The sequence below is a fragment of the Lycium ferocissimum genome, chromosome 12, assembly GCF_029784015.1.
Source record: "Lycium ferocissimum isolate CSIRO_LF1 chromosome 12, AGI_CSIRO_Lferr_CH_V1, whole genome shotgun sequence".
In the NCBI taxonomy this organism is placed as follows: Eukaryota; Viridiplantae; Streptophyta; class Magnoliopsida; order Solanales; family Solanaceae; genus Lycium; species Lycium ferocissimum.
This window is the reverse complement of record NC_081353.1, coordinates 39,042,409-39,061,918: the sequence shown is the minus strand read 5'-3', so window position 1 is coordinate 39,061,918 and position 19,510 is coordinate 39,042,409. Positions and strand designations below refer to the sequence as shown.

The window sequence follows — 19,510 nt, the reverse complement described above, 5'->3', positions numbered from 1 at the left end:
ACACATGTATTCAGAGAAATTAAGGTTGCATGTATTCAAATACAGTCAAATACATGCAAAATCAGATTAGGTTGGATACAACTGAACAGTGTACTGAAATTCACTCAAATACAGCGAATTTGCTATAAACTAGCTACGAATTGTGAATTGATAAAAGATAGCTACTAATTGCTAACATCCCTTAAAAAGTAGTTATTCCGGTAAGCTGGCCAATAAACTATATAGAACAACCAAATCATGAATACTGGTGGCCAAATCCGCCAACAAATAGCACACATAATTGGACTGGGCCTAGCTCATTTTGAGTGGATAGTGTCCATCTATAATGTGCAGAATAAGCCCATTAGTTGACTTGGAGACAACAAAGAAAATAAAGGGGAAAAAACATAATTAAGCAAGTAACCTACCTTGTGGTTTAATTTGAGAGACCTTCTCCGATTCGTCACACTAACCACCCTTATGATTTGAGATATTATGTGTATCTTCTTTATTTTGATATTTCAGGACAAGATATCCGTATTAAAAATTTATCTTTACCAAAATTAATTAGTAGTAACCTCATTTTCCATAATTTGACACTTAGGGGTCGTTTGGTAGAATAGATGCAATTGGGTGGGATAAGATGGAATAACTTATCACACTCTCTATATGAGATAACTTATCCCACATTTTACCCCATATAGATGGAATTGGGTAGGATACCAAAGGAGTTATCCCACTAACCAAATTAAATATTGGATAATTCCAATCCCATGAGACTAATAATCTCATCACATCCCTCCTGCCAACCGACTCCTTATAAGAACTTTTAAAAGATATTGGTCAAACACAAACTACTAGCAAAAACACTTCTCAAAAGATTTAGCCAAATATAGACCGCTACTCTCTCAGGGGTCGTTTGGTTTGAAAAGAAGTTATCTTTGAGATTAGTTATGTTGGGATTAGTTATACTGGGATTATTTATGTTGGGATTAGTTATTCTGGTATTATTTCTTATTGATTGTTTGGTTTATTGTATTAAAAGTAACATGCATTGCAAAATTTCTAAGAAAAAATTATTTGTTTACAAAAATACCCTCCACCTTATTTAGTAAAAAAAGGGTTTGAGGGACCTTAGGGCTATTTTTGTCATTTTTATTCTTTTATCCCGGGATAACTAATCCTGGGATTGTTATTCCACCCTCTCCCAGGAATAACTTATCTTGATACTATTTTTAATCCTGAAATAACTTATCCCGGGATTAGTAACCAACCAAGGGATAAAACAATACTAAATTTTTATCCCATGACTATTTTCCTTTATCCATCATACCAAATGACCCCTCAAAATACTTTTTATATATACAAAGTACTTCTCAAAATAAATTGATTTCAACAACTTGGCATGTTATAACAAGTTATTTATTATTTAATTTAGGTTACCAAATACTAATAATTTTTAATAAAATTGCCTATAAATTATCTTAGAAGTGATCTAATGGTTTAAAAATGCTTAAACCGTTCGTACATAAAACTTAAGAGATGATGGTTAGGAAAAGAGTATGGCACCTGGTCTCTTCTTTTAACAGCAAGCATTCTTTATAAAACTGAAAGAAAAGCAACAGAGAAGCCAAGTATAAGATAAAAATAATCAAAGAAGCATTGGGAAATGGGGAAAGATTGAGACTTGAGAGACCATAATAATTTCAAACACTTGCTACTTTTATGAAAATAACTCATGGGCTTTAATTTTCAGCAAATCAGTACTTCCCCAAACTTTTGCATTATTATGTTGTGTTGTGTTTACGTCTTTTTTTTTTTGGCTTACAGAAGGAACATTCTTAACGTTAGAACAAAGTCTAATCTCGACAGTTGCTTTTCATGCATGTTCCCTCCATCTTAACACCTTTGTACATTTCTATTTAGATAGTATAATTTAAGTTAGATATAGTGACAGTAAAGAAAGTTTTATCTTATTGATGATTAGTGGAAGAGGCAGAATTTTTATCAATGGGCTTCAACATCTACTGTACTATATATAAGGATAGTCTAATGCACGAAGCATCTCGTATTCATGCCGAGTACAGGGAAGGGATCGATATAATATGTAGAAAGCCTATCCTAACGGAAGTATCCATTGCAGCTGATCATTTCACGGCTTAAACTCGTGATCCATAGGGAACACATGAGAGGCAACTTTTATTGTTGCTTCAAGACTCCCCTTCTCAACATGTACTTTGTTGTTAAAATTTAACCTTGTATGTACTGTTGATTTTTCCGAAGAAAGGGCTGGGACCCCTCCGAACTTCGTTTCCACTCTAACTCCGCCCTTGCCGATGATAGCATGTTAGTTATTTCTATTTATGCTATCAATAATATTTATCATAAAAAGTTATATATAATTACTTTATAAATCATTCAATTGTACAATTTTTTTTTTACATCAACAATGCATATTAGATGAGATCATTTAGATTTGGCTTTGTTGGCGTGGATGTGACCTCGTCTCTTGAGAAAAAAACTTCAGCTGCTTCATAATCACGATTGTCCTTTTTTTCTTTTTCTTTTTAAAAAAAAACTTGATTTGTTTGTTTGTGATGGATGGAGAATAAAGAGGAAAATGAAAGAGAGAATTGATGTAAAGCTAAATCAAAGTGTTGATTCAAAGCTCAAATATGATTATATTATTCATTTACTGTCTTATATATGAAGATTATTTGCTAGGAAAAAGTGTTTTCCCTTTCTTTAATAGTATAAGGCAAGCTTTCCTAACTCTTTATTTTCGGGCGGGGTGAAGGCCACGAGAGAAGATTTCCCTATTGATAAGGAAGAAAAAGTGCTCTGATTTATCTCGATCTGTTTTTTGAGGTATTAGAAATTCAGACCAGCTCAAAGAGTCACTCTATCTCATTATTTGACCCTTCGTTCCACCAACAAAGAAGTCATCTTTGACAATTTTCTCGACGAACAATTAATACATAATATCATTCATTGTTCTTATTGTTGAAAATAAATTACTCGACTATTATTTAAAACCATTCATACACTTCAACTGCTTCCTCTTGAACTAGTCAAGCATGCGTTGAACACGAATTAAGACCTTTCCTCCACTTTTAGAGCAATTCCTGCAATTGATCCCTACCTTCTCGAGGAATTTATAGAAATTGACAAGATAAAAAACAGTAAAATGAATAGAAAAAATTATACATTAATCACCAAAAAAAACGTTATTTTAAATTACTAAAAGGAGAACTTCATCAACACAAATTTTTTTATTAGAAAAAGTTCACATCATTGCTTAATGATGGTGCTAAACTACAATTAGCCAAACCAAAGTTTGAAGTGAAAGACACTGCACATGTTGGCAAGGGCACATGACAGTATTTTGTTAGGTCCCTTTGGCACAAGGCAAAGACAACATAGTAAGACTAACGCAGTGTGTTTTTGCTTTCGCTCACATTATTGGTCACACTTAATGTGGGCAAAGATCTGCATAAGTAAATAAAAGAAAGTATGAAGTTGACATAATTGAAAAGCTTTTTTTGTAGTTCGATTAATTTGATTCGTGTCAGGAAACTCATTAAGGAATAAAATGCTTCTTACCAAGAAATTATTTAATATTCTCAAGGTTCGAATTCAAAAATTTTAGTTTTTTTTTTTTAAGAGTGGGGTCGTCGTTACAGTTATGGGTACGACAAAATCTACTAATTTTGATCCAAATATGTGTTAAATTTTTTTTAATATGTATAAATAATTTAAAAATGAGCTAAAATGCGTAAATTGATATTTTAATATGCATCTCTCAGTGGTCCTCAATTCTTAGAGTGTTGGATTAGGAGCAAACAAAGAAACAAATGACAGTTTGCCACCCCCAAAATGGCATTGGACAACATGGGGTATTTGCCAGACAAGGAGTTAAGGAAGCATAGAAAGAAAACTTTGGAACCTTCATTATGCTTTTCTTGCCTAACAAGATCTAGCTCTCTTTAGACAATTTGCTCTCTCTTTTAGCTCCTTGCCACGAGTTTGGCAAATCTCATTTAGTAGATATAAATAATTTATTCAGAATTAAGAAAGTAAAATAAAATAAAGTTACAACACATAATCCATAAACAGAAAGTTCTAACTCCTCCTTTATATATACAATAACAATAAATCCAGTATAATTTCACAAGTGGGGTCTAGAGAGGATAATGTATAATATATAATCATAGAAAATTAATACAGGATTTAATATAAACACACGTTCTTTTATCATTAATAACTATTAGAGGCGTGTCTATGTGGAGCGGTGTGGTGCACTCATGATGCTTCTCTCTGTGTGCCATGCATGTATAGGCGATGCTATATTTTTTAAGACTACTTAAATATGAGTGTCAGCATTGAAACTCAAAGAATTCTATGGTACAGTGATTATTGAGTGTACATATACAAGTGAAGTTGGGGGATTCAAATCTCACGTTTATTTATTGGTTTTCCATTCTTCTTCGTTTTTTCTTGAAGTGAACCGGCTTTTAAATCTCATGTTGGCAGGCATGTCTAGTGCCCCTTCTTGTGTTTTAAAAATCGATGGGGTCTGACACACTAAAATCTCTATTCTTCTTTTTTTTTTTTTTTTTTTTTTTTTTTTTTTTTTGTTTCATTGCAATTTTTTGTATAATTGAACTTAATGTCTATATTAAAATTAGTAGGACTGAGGATGTAGCATATAGTCAACGGTTTCAACTGATCCCAACAATTTTGACACATAAATTAAAATTCACTGAAATTGCAAAAGAATATTAATTATAAATTTGTTTTTAAAAATATAACAAGTTCATGATAAAAACCTAAAAATTAAACCCGTCAAATATAAATCTTAGATCCACCCCTTCATCGTGTTCAGTGGCGCGGATCTAGAATTTATGAGTTGGTGCTTCACTAATTTTGGTATAAGTTTTACAATGATCATAAACCAAACATGGATGCTCATGGTCATTGACATTTTTAAATATATTTATGCATACATAATACAATTTGGCTAATTGATCACAATGGATGCTTGCTTCAGCACCCATAACTCCAAACATAGGTCCGCCAATTATGATAGTACACTAATCTTATTGAAATTTTGAATCGGTCTCTAACGTATATTACTACTCCTATCACATGAGAATAAAACAATAGCATGTTAATTAGCATATCTATATTATAAAGGATAGTTAACAAGATTACCTACGTTAAAATGAAAAGGATATAATTAGCTAAAACAATAAAATACGTTGCAGCAGACATGGGTAACAATAATCAATTTATGACAATAAAAAAAAAATTGTTATCAAATATATTTTTTATGTTATGTCATTCAAACTCTTAATGAAATACAATAAAGAATTTTAAAAATTGCGAAAAGGAAACATCATCTTGATACGTTGTGATTAGATACAACCAACCACCATCTCGATTTTTTTTATGACAAAGCACTAAGCAAAAGAAAACAAAGAGAAACATAATGATTTGATTATTATCTGATCTAGTACGGGATCATTTGCTTAAACAAACTCAGCATTTATCATACCTCCCCACCAAATATTTAATGAGTTTACGTAGTGTAAAGAATTTTTAATTATGTCAGTACAACTTAATTGGATATATTTTTATATTCTATGTTTACATATAAAACTTGCTATGAGTATAAAAACTTACTTGTTAATACAAATCAACTTATAATTTGTTTTGGTCAAGCTTCTAAAAAACTAAACAAAATTATTTTCTTAATTTTTATTTTTTATTTTTTTGTAAGGAGATTTGAGGTATTTGGTAGAAAATGAAATGTGCTTTTGAGGAGAAATTGCAAATTTTTTACGTTTCTAGCAGGAGTAAAAAATTATTTCTTCCAAAACAAAAATATCCTTATGTAAACATTACACTCACCACTATCTATCACTAAGTTAACCTATATATCTCTCAAATATAAATACTACCCCCACCTCCTCTTCCCTTAGTCTTTATTTGGTTAACTATATTTATATTGCTTAAAATTATTAATTTTTATGTTTTAAATTTAAGTTAAAGTCTTTTATAAATGATATTTTAATATCATTTCTCTATTAAATAGAGGTTTTCGTAACTTGACGGTCAAAAATAATTCTTGAAAAGATTCATCAAGCATAATTCATTCATTAAATATGAAAAAAAATTGGCCAAACACAACCGCTTATCTCCAACAAATGTTTTTAAAAAAAAAATCATTTTAATATATTTTTTAACATAAACAGTTTTTAGAAGTCTGAGCAAATAAGCTCTTAATTTGATGTTTGTAAAAAAACTCATGTAAGGCCGGTGCCCAATGCATAGCTCTCAAAATCAATATAATTAAGTTTGAATATCGTTTTCTAAATACGCCACATAAAAAGTGAAAGGGAGAAGTACTAAATCCTAAAATATTACTTCCTCCGTCCTAAAAAGATTATCTTATTTTTTCAAGTTTTAAAAAATAAAAATCAATCAAAAATATAATGTGAATCTCATAAAAGTTAAATCAATTATCAAGACTTTTTGAAATGTGTGATCCAAAATTCATTAGATTTGTGTTTGTAAATCATCTCATAAAGTTAAATCAATATAATTACTCTCTTCGTCTCAAAATAAGTGTCATCTTAGCAAAAATCACACTAAAAATCAATAAATATAATGTGAAATTTATCAAACTAGCCATATTCATTAGATGTTTTTTGACTACTTCTTTAATGCTAAGGACATAGTTAGAAACACTTACTAGCTTTTGTCTTGAATTCTTAATATGACACTTATTTCGCGATAATTTTTTTTTTTTGTTTTACTAAAGTACATAAATATCCAACCCTAATTAAAAAGGCAAAAAAGGTTGACCCCACCCTAATGGTTCTAATCCACTAAAATCTTGTCACATAATACTTTCCCAAACCACCCAAATTAGTACACCATTTATATAAAACTAATAAACTAGACAGCTGGGACCATCCATGTCTACCATGAACAAGACCACATATAACCCAATAGGTCCAACAATTAATCCCACAAAAAAGCCCAACCTGTAATGCAGAACGTACAACTCACCCAATGCAACACTTGCTCTTTTTGTTCACTGTTTATATACACGTTTTCCGTTGGAAAACGACACAATAAATGTCGACGGCGTCACATCCTTCTATAAATTCCTTCATCACTTCCCACGAGTTGTTTACTTGTTTTATCTTCCTTTTGTCTCTATTTTTTTTTTTGTTTCCTTCTTAAAATAAAATAAAAATATATTTTCAGGCCATTCATTGTCGGAAAATATTTAATTTGATTTGATTTAACATCTCAACGACTTGTTTAAGGATTTTCCTTTGCATTTTCTCTCGTTTCTGAATATGTGAGAAAAACAGAGCAAAAAAGATTATATTACTCTAAACGTCATTATTACCGGTGGATTTTAGATGATTAATAGCTCCGGTTAATAGTCATTTGAGGTATGGATTTTCCTACGCCGTTTATTTAATGTTGGGTTTTTAAAAGGTGTTAATGAGAAATGAATAAGTGTTTTTCCGAAAAGATAAGGAGAAATGATGCTATTTGAATGACACTTGTTCACCCTGTTAACATTACCTTTTGTTGGCTATAAATATATGTTCATTTCCTCGGATTTTACATACCGAAAGTCTGAAATACTCTTCTTCTTTCTGCAATAAATAGTAAGTTAAGTGTGATTCGGTCGATCTTTGAATTTCTTTGAAACTGGTGTTTGAAGTACTGCTACACCGTAATCAGTTTTATTATAGAAGGAAATAATTTTAAACCTCGGGTACTAGGAGTCTAGGAGGGGATTAAGTTTTTAAGGAAACACTGTGAATTCAGTGAACTCGAATTTATTCTGCTTCTTCTGCATTATGGTTTTGTTTGTTTAATTTTCAAAAAATTTAATTTATGAATATAGAAAGATTACATTTAACTCCACTTTATGTGATACTATTGCTATTTAGAGAGCGCCAACTTTTTTTTTTTTTTTTTTTTACCGCTGATTTTTTCTCTCGTTTCTGAATATGTAAGAAGAACAGAGCACAGCAGATTATAGCTCTGAACGCCATTTTTACCGGTGAGTTTTAGATGATTATTAACTCCGGCGAGTAGCGGCCATTTGAGGTATGAATTTTCGCACTCCATTTATTTCACTTTATGTCACTGTTGTATTGCTATTTAGAGAAACAGAGACTGCTTTATTCCTGCGCTTTTTTATTTTCCATGTGTAACTTAAGTACTTCTTACTTTAGTATTTAGTTTTTGAATATCTAAATTTATTTGAAAAAGTTTGAAGAATCTTATGTTTGAATTCACGTTAAAGGGCAAAAATTGCGTAGTTTGAATATCGTATTCTAAATACAGCCACATAAAAAGTGAAAGGGAGGAGTACTAAATCCTAAAATATTACTTCCTCCGTCCCAAAAAGATTATCTTAGTTTAGCTTGACACAAAATTTAAAAAATAAAAAAAGACTTTTGAAATGTGTGGTCCAAAATAAGCTTTAGATATTTATGTGGTTGTAAATCATCTCGTAAAGTTAAATTATTTTTAAATATAGAAAAGTGTCAATCTTTTTGAAACAGACTAAAAAGGAAAAGAAGACAATCTTTTTGGGATGAAGGGAGTACTGCTATTACGTACTCCTTCTATTTCAATTTATGTGGCATTTTTTGCTTTTTGAGATTTAAACTGCATGAATTTTGATCAATATTTTAAGATGTATTTTTTCACCAAATTGATATGCAAAAAGTTGCAACTTATAGTACTTTTCATGTAGTTTTTAAATATATAAATTTTTATCTTAAAAAATTGAGTTAATCTAATTCAATTTAGCTTCAAAATTTGGTCAAATTGACTCAAGAAAAATAAAAAGTGCCACATAAATTGAAACGGAGGGAGTAATTCTTTTTCACCATTTTATGAGATAATGGTCTCTCTTTTTCTTTTCTTTTTTGATTTTTCATTCGGTGTCCGGTACCTCTCATTGGAGCCTGACTATATCCGGATTTGATACGCATAGGGCCCCCTTTGGAAGGAAGCGCTCGCTATCAAGAATTTTTTTATACTCAGGGCTCGAACCCAAAACCTCTGGTTAAGGGAGAAACAGCCCATCCGCTGCACTACATCCTTTGGTGATGAGATAATGGTCTAAAACAGCTTACATGCATTAATCTATTGAGTTTTTACTACCTCAGGTTAGCGCAACACATATAAATTGCATCACGCAGAAGTCAGGATTATTTACTAAGAAAATTTAAAATATAAAAAAATAAGATAAATTATTCGATAAAGAAGGTTTGAATAAACCTCCTTATGCCCCTGGCTCCGTCCCTCTCGTATACTATCAATAGAAAAGTTCACCTGCTAGATTTGAGTATTACGAACTTTTAAAGTTCATCTTAGGCCTCGTTTGGACATGGTTTAAAATGAAGTTTGAAACCATGGGTTCAAATCATGGTTTTAAATCATGTTTGGACATGCAATTTGGATATTTTAAGTTGTATTTTCTCTTATAGACATAAAAATCCTACAAATTGTGAAAACTATCAAAACATTCTCAATTCTTATATGATCTTACCAAATGAAATGTGTCATAGTTCATAACAAAATTAAGACACTCTTAGAAGGCCTTTCTAAAAATACAACATCAATTAATCAAACTTTAATTCAATAAAAACGAAAATTTAACATGAATAGTCTTGTAACTACTCTTTAATATAATCCTCCCACATAAATTAAAGATTGGTAGATATAAATAAAGGTTGGTAAAAGTTAATAAAATTGGTAAATGATTGATTGGGATAATTGTTAAAAATATATATTCAACTTATAAAATTTTTTTTAATAAAATATAAATTTATAAGTTAAATTTTATATTTAAAAAAGTTAAAATCATGATTTTAAACCACGGTTTGAAAACACGTGGCCAATCGCCTACTAAATCTTTTGTGCTTGTTTTGGTTTGATGGTATTGTTACGTGTTAGTATTTAGTTTTGTGGTTAGGTTAGTCACTGTCGACAGAGTACGGAATTGTTAAATACAGAAGTTATTGTCTGTTTGTCTATTCAGTGGCCGCTTTCAATGGTCGACAATTACTGTTTATTCATTTGTAAAGCGATTGGTATTCTCCAAACCAGATTCCACGTCTCTTCTTCTACTTTGCTGTTAGTGCTGCTACTGCATGCCACTGCTACTTAATTCCTTTTTCCCTCTCTCTCTCTCTCTCTCTCTTGCCTCTACTTGCTTTAGTTTCTCTCTCGACAGTGCCATGTTGTAGCCTGTAGGTAGGGTAAAACGTGTGTAATCGTTAAAAGACGGTGTATGACTAAATTTATAAGTTGATAAAACTAGTTTATACAAATGTATTATAATCCTGGGATTATAGTCCCAAGGCTAATTTATTCCATCTCGAAAGTGAGATGAATTAATTTCATGTTTGATGGGATAAAGTGGGATGTTTTAGAATTAAGTTTGGACTTCATTTAATATTTTGTTTGGTAGAAGATATAAATTTATTTTGCCAAACTTGATTCTGAAATATCTACCTTATCCCGTGTACCAAATGACCTAGTGCTTATAAGTTAAGTATTTATATGCTATAATTGTGGATCGATTAGAAAAAAATTTGGGGATCACTTATAAGATAATTAAGAATAAATTTCTAGATTATGCATTAGGATTTAACTTGATAAACACAGTAACTACTAATTTGCTATCATCGAGATATTAAACTGGTTTGTTTACTTTGTTTTCGTTGAAACTTTTAAACGTTTTTAATTTTTTTAAACATGTGTGAATGAAAAAAATTCAGACTTTTCGATTTGGAAGATAATTTCAGGAAACTTTCCTTTTAATATATGTTGTCCAATATATGTTGTCCTTTTCTCTAGTTTCCTATTTTCTTGACCTGCTATCTTCTTGAACAAGTGAGCATAGTGGTCCGAACTATTACAAATGTCCTTGCACCCAATCATGGTAAAAACTTATTTACATGAAACCAATGATAGCATGATATATATCTATCTTCTGCATATGTTTTTATCACTTGATTATAATTAATTAATGTGCAATTTCACCTTACGTATTTTGTTAATTTTAAACGTTTTTAGATTTTTTTAAACATGTGTGAATGAAAAATTCAGTTTTTACCACCAATTATATTAAAGAGTGTAACTTAATTGTCAATGAAGTGAGATAGTACGTTAATAACTAACTTGTTGAATACTTGAATTATTTATTTTAGTTAATTTTTAAATACATTTTTTCACGGGATTAATTTAGATTTCATTCCTTTCAAATCCGTCCTTAAATGTCTAAGCGTGGACGGAGTTGCATAAAATCTGGATAGTTTTCACACACCTGAATTTACAAATCTAAAGTTTATCCAACGTTTCTGTTTTAAATAATATTTATTGCTATATAATGTTTTTACCTTAAAAGATTGTGAGTGGAAATAAATGCATATTCTCTCAATATCTCCTAATAAATATTCAGTCTCACAGCTCTACATTGTCATGAAAGGAAAGTTATATTTTTGTAATTTGAATTTGAAATGGAAGATCTAAATTGATCCTCTCAGCAAAACACACAAAATGAATATCATAGTTTTATATGATTTTTTATTGTTTATTTTATTTTTCATTTGCAGTTAGAAAGAAAGGAAAATATATACAGAGTAGAAAAGAGGAACAAAAGAGAAGGGAATTAAAATGTTGACATGTATCACATGTAAGCAAAAAGTAGAAGATGATGGTGGAGAAGGTACTCCCAATACTAAAGATTCTGTCAAACGCCTGACGGCACAGGTTCTCTGCTCCTACACCCTCCCCTACTCTATTCCTGCTAGCACTATTTATCTTCTGTTTTTTATTGTAATTGTCTAATGGGAAAAGCTTCAAATATACCCTTGTACTATCAGAAAACGATTAAATATACCTTTTATTATATTTTGGATCCAAATATATCCTTTTTCGTTATACTTTGAGTTCAAATATACTCTTCCTCCGTTAAAATTGTCAAAAATGAAATGAGATCTGACGTGACACTGACAACTCGGTGAGGTGGATACCACATGGCATGCCACCTCACCGCCCAACCCATTTACCCCACTCTTCCCCTTCCTCTTCCACCACTACCATCTCCAGCCCCTCCATAGCTTTCCCACCATTAGCACCACCATCTCCATTATCCAACAACCAAGATAATAATATGTTTGAATTGTCATAACCAGTACTATGTATGACATAGTAATGGACACATACCACACAATCTTCTGCCTTTATCAGTAGGAAAACAGGGGTCCTCTTTTCCTAATAAATTAATGTCAGATTTTACATGACATTAAAAAAAAAAAACATTAAAAAAAAAAAGTTTTACTTCGATATCGATATATTATTATTTATGACAGCTTACTTCGATATCGATCTAAGATTATTTATGATAGCCTAATACGAAGGCAAACAGTGAAATGTACATATATCTAGTTGGATTTTACAATTACTTGTCCTTTAGAAGTCACAGACAGAGCTATCTGATTAGAAATTTGAAAAAAGAATTATAGGTGTGGTAGACCCACTAGATCTCATCAATTAAAATCAGCAACTTTTAATTTGTTGCAGTAATGATTAAGTTTATCACATGAAATGATGGACATGGCCCCTTGAAATGATGGACATGGCCCCTCTAATTAAGTGAAGATTTTGGTATAGGGGGAGGTGATCTAGTCCCTTACATTTATGGTTATCAGCAAGTATGGTGGTGCTAATGGTTGTGTGGTGGTGATGGTGGGAAAGGTTGTAAAGGAGGAGGAGATGGTAGTGGTGGAAAAAGAAGAGGAAGAGAGGGGTAAATGAGTTAGGCGGTAAGGTGGGCATGTCATGTGGTGTCTACCTCATCGAGTTGTTAATGCCACGTCAGATCTCATGTCCACCTTGAATAATTTTAACGGAGAAATGATATATTTGGACTCAAAGTATCACAGAGTGGTACATTTGGACTCAAAGTATAACGGAAAGGGTATATTTGGACCCAAAGTATAACGAAGGGTATATTTAACACCTTTCTGATAGTACAGGGGTATAACTCTTTTCTGATAGTACAGGGGTATATTTGACCCTTTTCCGTTGTTTAATTATACATAGATAACCCTTAAACTTGTCAAGATATTACATTTAGGCATTCGAACTAAGCCCTGTTCCAATTGAATATCTCAACTCCTAATAAAGTGTTTCAGTTAGACACTTTCGATTCAAATTTTGAAAAAAAAAATTGCATGTGTTTTCATTCGTCAATTAGGTAGTTAAGTTATCAGATAAAATATGTCATCTCTTTTAATTGAACACATCAACCTTAAGTAGGAAATGCTTGGGGTTTTACGACTTATTGAGGTGAATTGTGTTTAATTAATTGAGATGACATTTTTTATTTAGTTAACTTAACTACCTAGCAAACAAATGAAAACACATTTCAAAATTTGAACCGAAAGTGTTTAATTGGAATACTTTATTTGAAGTTGAGGTGTTCAATAGAAGAGGTAAGGTCTATCGAAAATTCTTTACCTCATAAAGGTAGAGTTGGTCTGCATATATCCTATCCTCCCCAGACTCACTTGTGAGATTACACTGGGTATGTTGTTGTTATTGTATTCAATTGGAACAAATCTTAGTTCAGGTGTCTAAATGGAATATTTTGGCAAATTTAAAGAGCTACCTATGCATTAAACCTTGTTAATTGATGTCCGGTTAGCTTGGTACCTTGACTATTTTATTGGGCAAATTGTATTCGACAAGATTTAGACGAATGAATAGAATTTATATTTTTGTAAACCTTCACAGTAATTTAAACCATGGTCTCTATTGATTTCACCACCTTTAGTGACACTAGGTGGTAGAGTTTTTCTCGGCCTAAAATCTGGTACGAGTTTGATGTGTTCTCTCCCTTATTCTCTTGCCTAATAAGAAATCTGTTTTTATATCCAGTGGATCCGCATAAGTCATGTGAATAAAGGTAAAATGAGAATGCACAGATTAAGAGCCCGTTTGGCTTAGCTTATAAGTTCTTTGAAAACAAATTTATAAGCCATTTTGTCTTTAAAATAATGTTTCTAAAAAATAAGTTTGTTTGGCTTATTTTTTAAAAAAGAACTTATAAGCCCAAAAAAAATAGGTTGGAGCTGTTTTCTTTTTTTTTGCGCGGATTGCCCTTCATTTGGGGTGGTCTTTAATTTTTGCCCTTCAAATTGGTGGTCTTTAAGTATTGCCCTTCGCCTAACACCCTGAGGTTGTGGGTTCAAACCCCGTCTCGTTAAAAAAAAAAAAAAATCGTAAGCCAAAATTTCGCTAGGCGAGTAATTTTTGCAAAAATTACATGTAAATTCCCGCTTAAAAAAAAAGGCGAATTTGGGCTCGCGAGAATTTGCATGGGCACGGTGCACTTCTGCCTGAAGAGCAAATTTTAAAGACCACCATTTTGAGGGGTAAAAATTAAAGACCACCTCCAGCGAAGGGCAATCCTGCAAATTGCCCAGCTGTTTTCAGCTTATAAGCTATTTTTTTTAAGTCCATCCAAATAGGCTCTAAATAGATATTGAATATAAAAATGTCATTATTCCTTTTTAGATAGATTTAAAAGTTCAAAGTGTAGCATAAAATGAGTATGTTTGCAGGGATTAACTTAATTAGTTGTTGCAACTTGATGTATTATTTAAATGTAAAGTTCCGTTCTCACAAAAACTCTTATCTCCCCTAACTTAAGATTTGAAATCCTACTGAAGAAAATGTATAGTCCACTTCTGTTGGAATACAAATCAAAAAAAAAAATATAATAATAAGATGACGGTATGTGATACAATATGACTACATTGCTTCATTGGTATTCTCAGTTTGACAGGGAAATGCTGTTAGCTATTTCCTCCGTCCCAATTTATGTGATATAATTTGACTATGCACAAAGTTTAACAAAGAAAGGAAGAATTTTGAAACTTGTGATCTAAAACAAGCCATAGATATTTGTGGCTGTAAATCATTTCATTAAGGTAAAATGGAATGTTTTAAGTAAAATTATTTCTAAATATAGAAATGTATTCTTCTTTTTGGGACAGACAAAAAGGAAAGTTATCACATAAATTTAGACGGAGGGAGTATAAGCTTTTTGTTGGTTAATTTGATGGCATGTGCAGCAAGTGTCTATTGACATATAAATATTGATATACCTGAAAGTAAACAACAAGGGGTGGTGGCGCAGTTGGCTAGCGCGTAGGTCTCATAGCTTCTGAGTTATCCTGAGGTCGAGAGTTCGAGCCTCTCTCACCCCATAGAACATTGTCTTTTTCTTATTTTTAATACTGTTTATTTTTTTCTTCATTAGCCATTGTTATTGAATTCAGGATTACTTCTGTAATGTTGAAAATATATTCTACTTCGATCACAACATCTTTGTTTCTCATTCGAGTTCATGGCATAAGTATAAGGTACAATTTTCTTGTGACATTAGTGTAATCTAAGTTTAAGTAGATGCTTATAAGAGATATTGTTCAACTGTGTGATTCAAGTACCTTTTTCCTACATGGATTTGACCAAATTTTGGCCATGGGATTTGCTACCTGTCCCTTATTGTCACAAGAACCTTAGGATATGATATCTCTAGTTCATCATCTTATCAAGACCCATCTTCCTAATTATTTAATAATTGTAGTATCCTGATCAGCTTGAGCACAATTTGATTATTCCATCGAGTACGTTACTTATACTAGCATAAGGACCGAGAAAATCTGCACCAAGGTTTAAGTAGATGAAAAGAAATCATTTGTTTCTTATTTCTGTTAGAATTTGACCTTTGAACTTTCACTCACTTCATTCTGGCACACCCTTCTGGCACCCATTTTCCTCCTTTGACTGTTAGACCTACTGCTCAGTACTCTATATGTTATTATGAAACTTCTGTTTTAATCATTTGCAGATAAAGGACATAGCATTGAAGGTCTCTGGTGCTTCTAGGTGCAAGCCAAGTAATGCCAACAACAGTTACAAGAAAGGGCATGGACCATATCCATATCCAGATTTTGGTGCTATCTCAGGGGGAGTTTTATACAATTACCAAACAGGAAGTTCAAATTCTACTCCAGGTTGGGATTTTACGAGTACTGGTAATCTCCAAACACCAGCTACAACTGATTCTAGATTAAGTGATGTGATGCTGGAAGATGAAGAGGAGACAAAAGAATGGACAGCACAAGTGGAGCCTGGAATTCAGATTTCTTTTGGTTCTCTCCCTCATGGTGGAAATGATCTTAAAAGAATCAGATTTAGGTATCCATTCATCGTCTCTTACTCCCCCGCTTTCATTTTATATGGCAGTGTTTGACAAGGTGCGGAATTTAAGAAAAAACGGAGGATCTTAAGCACATATCTGAAGTAACCTTAGAACTTGTGGTCTTCAATAAGCTATGACATTTCTATAGCTATAAGAACACGTCCTTAAGAGTAAAATTGAAAGTTTAGAGTTGGACAACTTTCAAATACTGAAAAGCATAGATCAAAAATTAAATAGTGTCCTATAAGATGGAACAGACAGAATATCATTTTATATTAGTAAACTAAAGAACATGGGAAACATGATACGGAAGGAAACAATCTTCCCTGAATAATGTTGATAAATGGGTAACAGAGATTCATATTATCAAATCCCAACTAGCTTCGAATAGAAGTGTAGTTGTTGTTCTTTGTTGAAACAATACGTTATTGTTTGACATTAATTTGACTTGTATTTTAATTTGAAGTCGGGACGTGTTCAACAAATGGCAAGCTCAAAGATGGTGGGGTGAGAATTATGACAGAATTATGGAGCTTTACAATGTTCAGAGATTCAATAAGCAAGCTCTTCACACACCCTCACAGTCTGAGGATGGGGTATGGCTGCTTCACCTTCTTGTAATTTATCTGTTTTGCTAAAACTATACTCATGAACAGCCATAGTTTATCGGTGCATCTACTTTTCGTAGAAAGTAGGTGTTAGTTTTACTTAAGTCTTAGTTTAATTGTTAAAAGTGGACTGTTAAAGAAGAAGGTCATATTAAAAGCCATCAACTTACTAAGTGAATTTTATCATTGACTGCTGTGTTCCTTCTACCTTAAACCCACTTTAACTGAATACAACTCGAGTTGTTAAACTTGTAGTGAAGGTTCTTGGCACTGGACTCGTTGCTTAAAGTCTATTGGTTTTGTTGAGTATATATCTATGTTCTATATCGAAGATACTTGGTTCAATTGAGCTCCTTGAGTAATGACTACATTCGCCTCCGGCAGTACCTCCATCACTTTCTCAATTAGCTACTGAAACTTGGAATATTCAACAAAGATCCAATACACATAGTTATACTTGTAATATAACTTATCATAACGCGCAAGTAACTGAAATTTAAGGTATTTTTCTGCAGAGAGATTCAAATTATTCTTCAAGGCCTGGATCTGCAAGGGATTTCCAACAATATAATGCTGGCTTAGGTGCTCATGCACCTGGTTTCCCAAAGGGTAGTGAGGCATCAAGAACGACAACCTCCTCCAGAGACGAGACTTCAGTTTCTGTAAGTAATGCAAGTGACATGGAGTCAGAATGGATAGAGCAAGATGAACCTGGAGTGTGTATAACCATCAGACAATTAGCTGATGGCACTAGAGAGCTACGCCGCGTCAGATTCAGGTATTTCAAGTTCTGCTCTTTTTCATTCTAACGTGCCACATTAGTTCAACTGAACATGAGATTTAGCATAGGAAACCTGGAGTAAACATTTCTTTGCTCAGTCCTTTCTACTGCCAAATATTAAAAAAAAAAAAAAACAAGAATTATTTTTGTGATTCATCTCTATCATATCTATGTTAGTTTTTTGTAATCTGTTTCTAAGCTTTTCCTGAGTTTATTGCTTAAACGGATACTGGACTTTTGGAATAGGGGGTTACTGGACTTTTGGAATAGGTGAACAGAGTTAATTCTCTTTCCTTTTTATCAGAAAAGTTACTTATCTTTTGCTATTTCACTCATAAGGTCACTTTAGCCGGATGGTGATATATCCAGCCACCTTATACTGACGTCTTCTATAATCTGTTTCAAGTTTTCCCTATACTATGTTTTACTATGGACCAACTCGGTTAAGTCAGTTTCTGCCTGCTTTTCCTTTAACTTCCATTTTTTAAAGTGAATAATAGGATGCACAATTCACCTCTTTTTCATTTTTATGTGTGGTATGATGGAAGTCATTTTGGCCACTTTGTTTCAGAGAGTCTGGACAAGTTTACGTGTTAATAGTGCAAGTTTTGGGATTTCTTCAAAGATGCTTACTCAAATTTGTGTAGAAGCTTCATCTAAGCCATTGCAATTTCGACTGGTATTTCTCTAACTTTTCTTTGTTTATTCAGCCGTGAAAAATTTGGGGAGGCGAACGCGAAACAGTGGTGGGAGCAGAACTGGGAGAGAATACAAGAACAATATCTTTAGATCATGTATTCCATATTAAATTATCAGTATTTTCCACAACATATCAGGATATTTAAACTGGAATATTTTGCCATCCTCGAGGCAAAGTTAAAATCACCTTGGATGATATGACAGGCGATAGGCTGACAAAGGTGGACTTGAGATTTGAACTTTGTGAGTTCGGAATTTTAGAATAGCAACATCAGGTGTTAGTAATTGGGTTCGGAGCTAAATTTTGGTACACATTTAGTGGATTTACGTAACTTTCTAGCTCCGCCCATGCAAGGTGAGTTCAGTGGTAAAAGAGATGAACATGTTTAATGTACATAGTCTTCAGTGGGGAATGGTTCCATTCCACGGAAAAACCCAGTTTTTTCAAGGCATTTTTTGATCTCTAATTATGCGTCTTTGCCAAATCCTTTTGGGGCTTATCTCAGTTTCTTACTTTTATGCCTTCATGGATCTCATAATTTCAAATTTTCTAAGGTATTGATACGAAACGAATCTACATAGAATGAAATAAATGTTTGAGGATTCATGTAAAATTATAGATGACCTTAACTAATTTGGAATTAAGGCATAGTTGTTCCCTTTTTCCTAAGTGCCAAAGTATGCTGCACTTTGGATGATTTCAGTTACGATTCTTGCCACCCCAGAGCCAAATGTCTTAATGGAATGAAGCAACAACCCAATGTTGCACGTTGATACTTTGCAATTATGGTGAACAATACAATATATCGGTGTCGCAGTGCTAAAACTCGATGGATAATGGGCTCGTCCCTCTATCATTCTCCAAATAAATGCGAGGCTTTTGTCTGCAACCGGAAGCCTTGGAGGGGACATATTTTAGTATTAATCTTTTACTGGTTTAATATACTGTGAGTCTGCAACTTGCACCACTTTTCTTACTTGAACCAGCGGAGCTTCAAGCTAAAAAGTGCAATTACAAGCATGTAAACTCCATGCGCTAAGCATCAAAACTATCTAAACGATAGACTAACTACAACCAATACATCAAATTATTAGTGAAACTGTCGATGGCAC

General features: G+C 32.6%; 1 protein-coding gene and 1 non-coding gene across 3 annotated transcripts; both read left to right on the top strand.

Moving 5' to 3' along the window:
• Positions 1-7,199: 7,199 nt before the first annotated feature.
• Positions 7,200-19,042, top strand: LOC132039713 (protein BREVIS RADIX-like). Of its 2 annotated transcripts, none has more exons than XM_059430229.1 (7): positions 7,200-7,451; positions 8,032-8,121; positions 11,649-11,805; positions 15,956-16,305; positions 16,776-16,905; positions 17,433-17,695; positions 18,409-19,042. In XM_059430229.1, exons 3-7 carry the CDS (start codon positions 11,710-11,712, stop codon positions 18,485-18,487), a joined length of 918 nt encoding a protein of 305 aa, XP_059286212.1. In that variant the 5' UTR covers positions 7,200-7,451; positions 8,032-8,121; positions 11,649-11,709; the 3' UTR covers positions 18,488-19,042. The 2 variants fall into 2 exon arrangements, with proteins under 2 accessions (XP_059286212.1, XP_059286213.1); XM_059430230.1 differs by having other exon boundaries at positions 8,029-8,121.
• TRNAM-CAU (transfer RNA methionine (anticodon CAU)) lies at positions 15,227-15,311 on the top strand. Its single transcript is given in 2 exon segments — positions 15,227-15,264; positions 15,276-15,311. It is a non-coding gene; the product is annotated as a tRNA-Met (tRNA).
• Positions 19,043-19,510: the final 468 nt, after the last annotated feature.

What these genes read in the sequence shown, in the direction of transcription:
- LOC132039713 (XM_059430229.1), top strand. Translation starts at nt 11,710, where the DNA reads ATGTTGACATGTATCACATGTAAGCAAAAAGTAGAAGATGATGGTGGA. An exon ending in CTTAAAAGAATCAGATTTAG is followed by an intron (nt 16,306 to 16,775) that starts GTATCCATTCAT and finishes TTTAATTTGAAG; the next exon opens with TCGGGACGTGTTCAACAAAT. An exon ending in CCTCACAGTCTGAGGATGGG is followed by an intron (nt 16,906 to 17,432) that starts GTATGGCTGCTT and finishes ATTTTTCTGCAG; the next exon opens with AGAGATTCAAATTATTCTTC.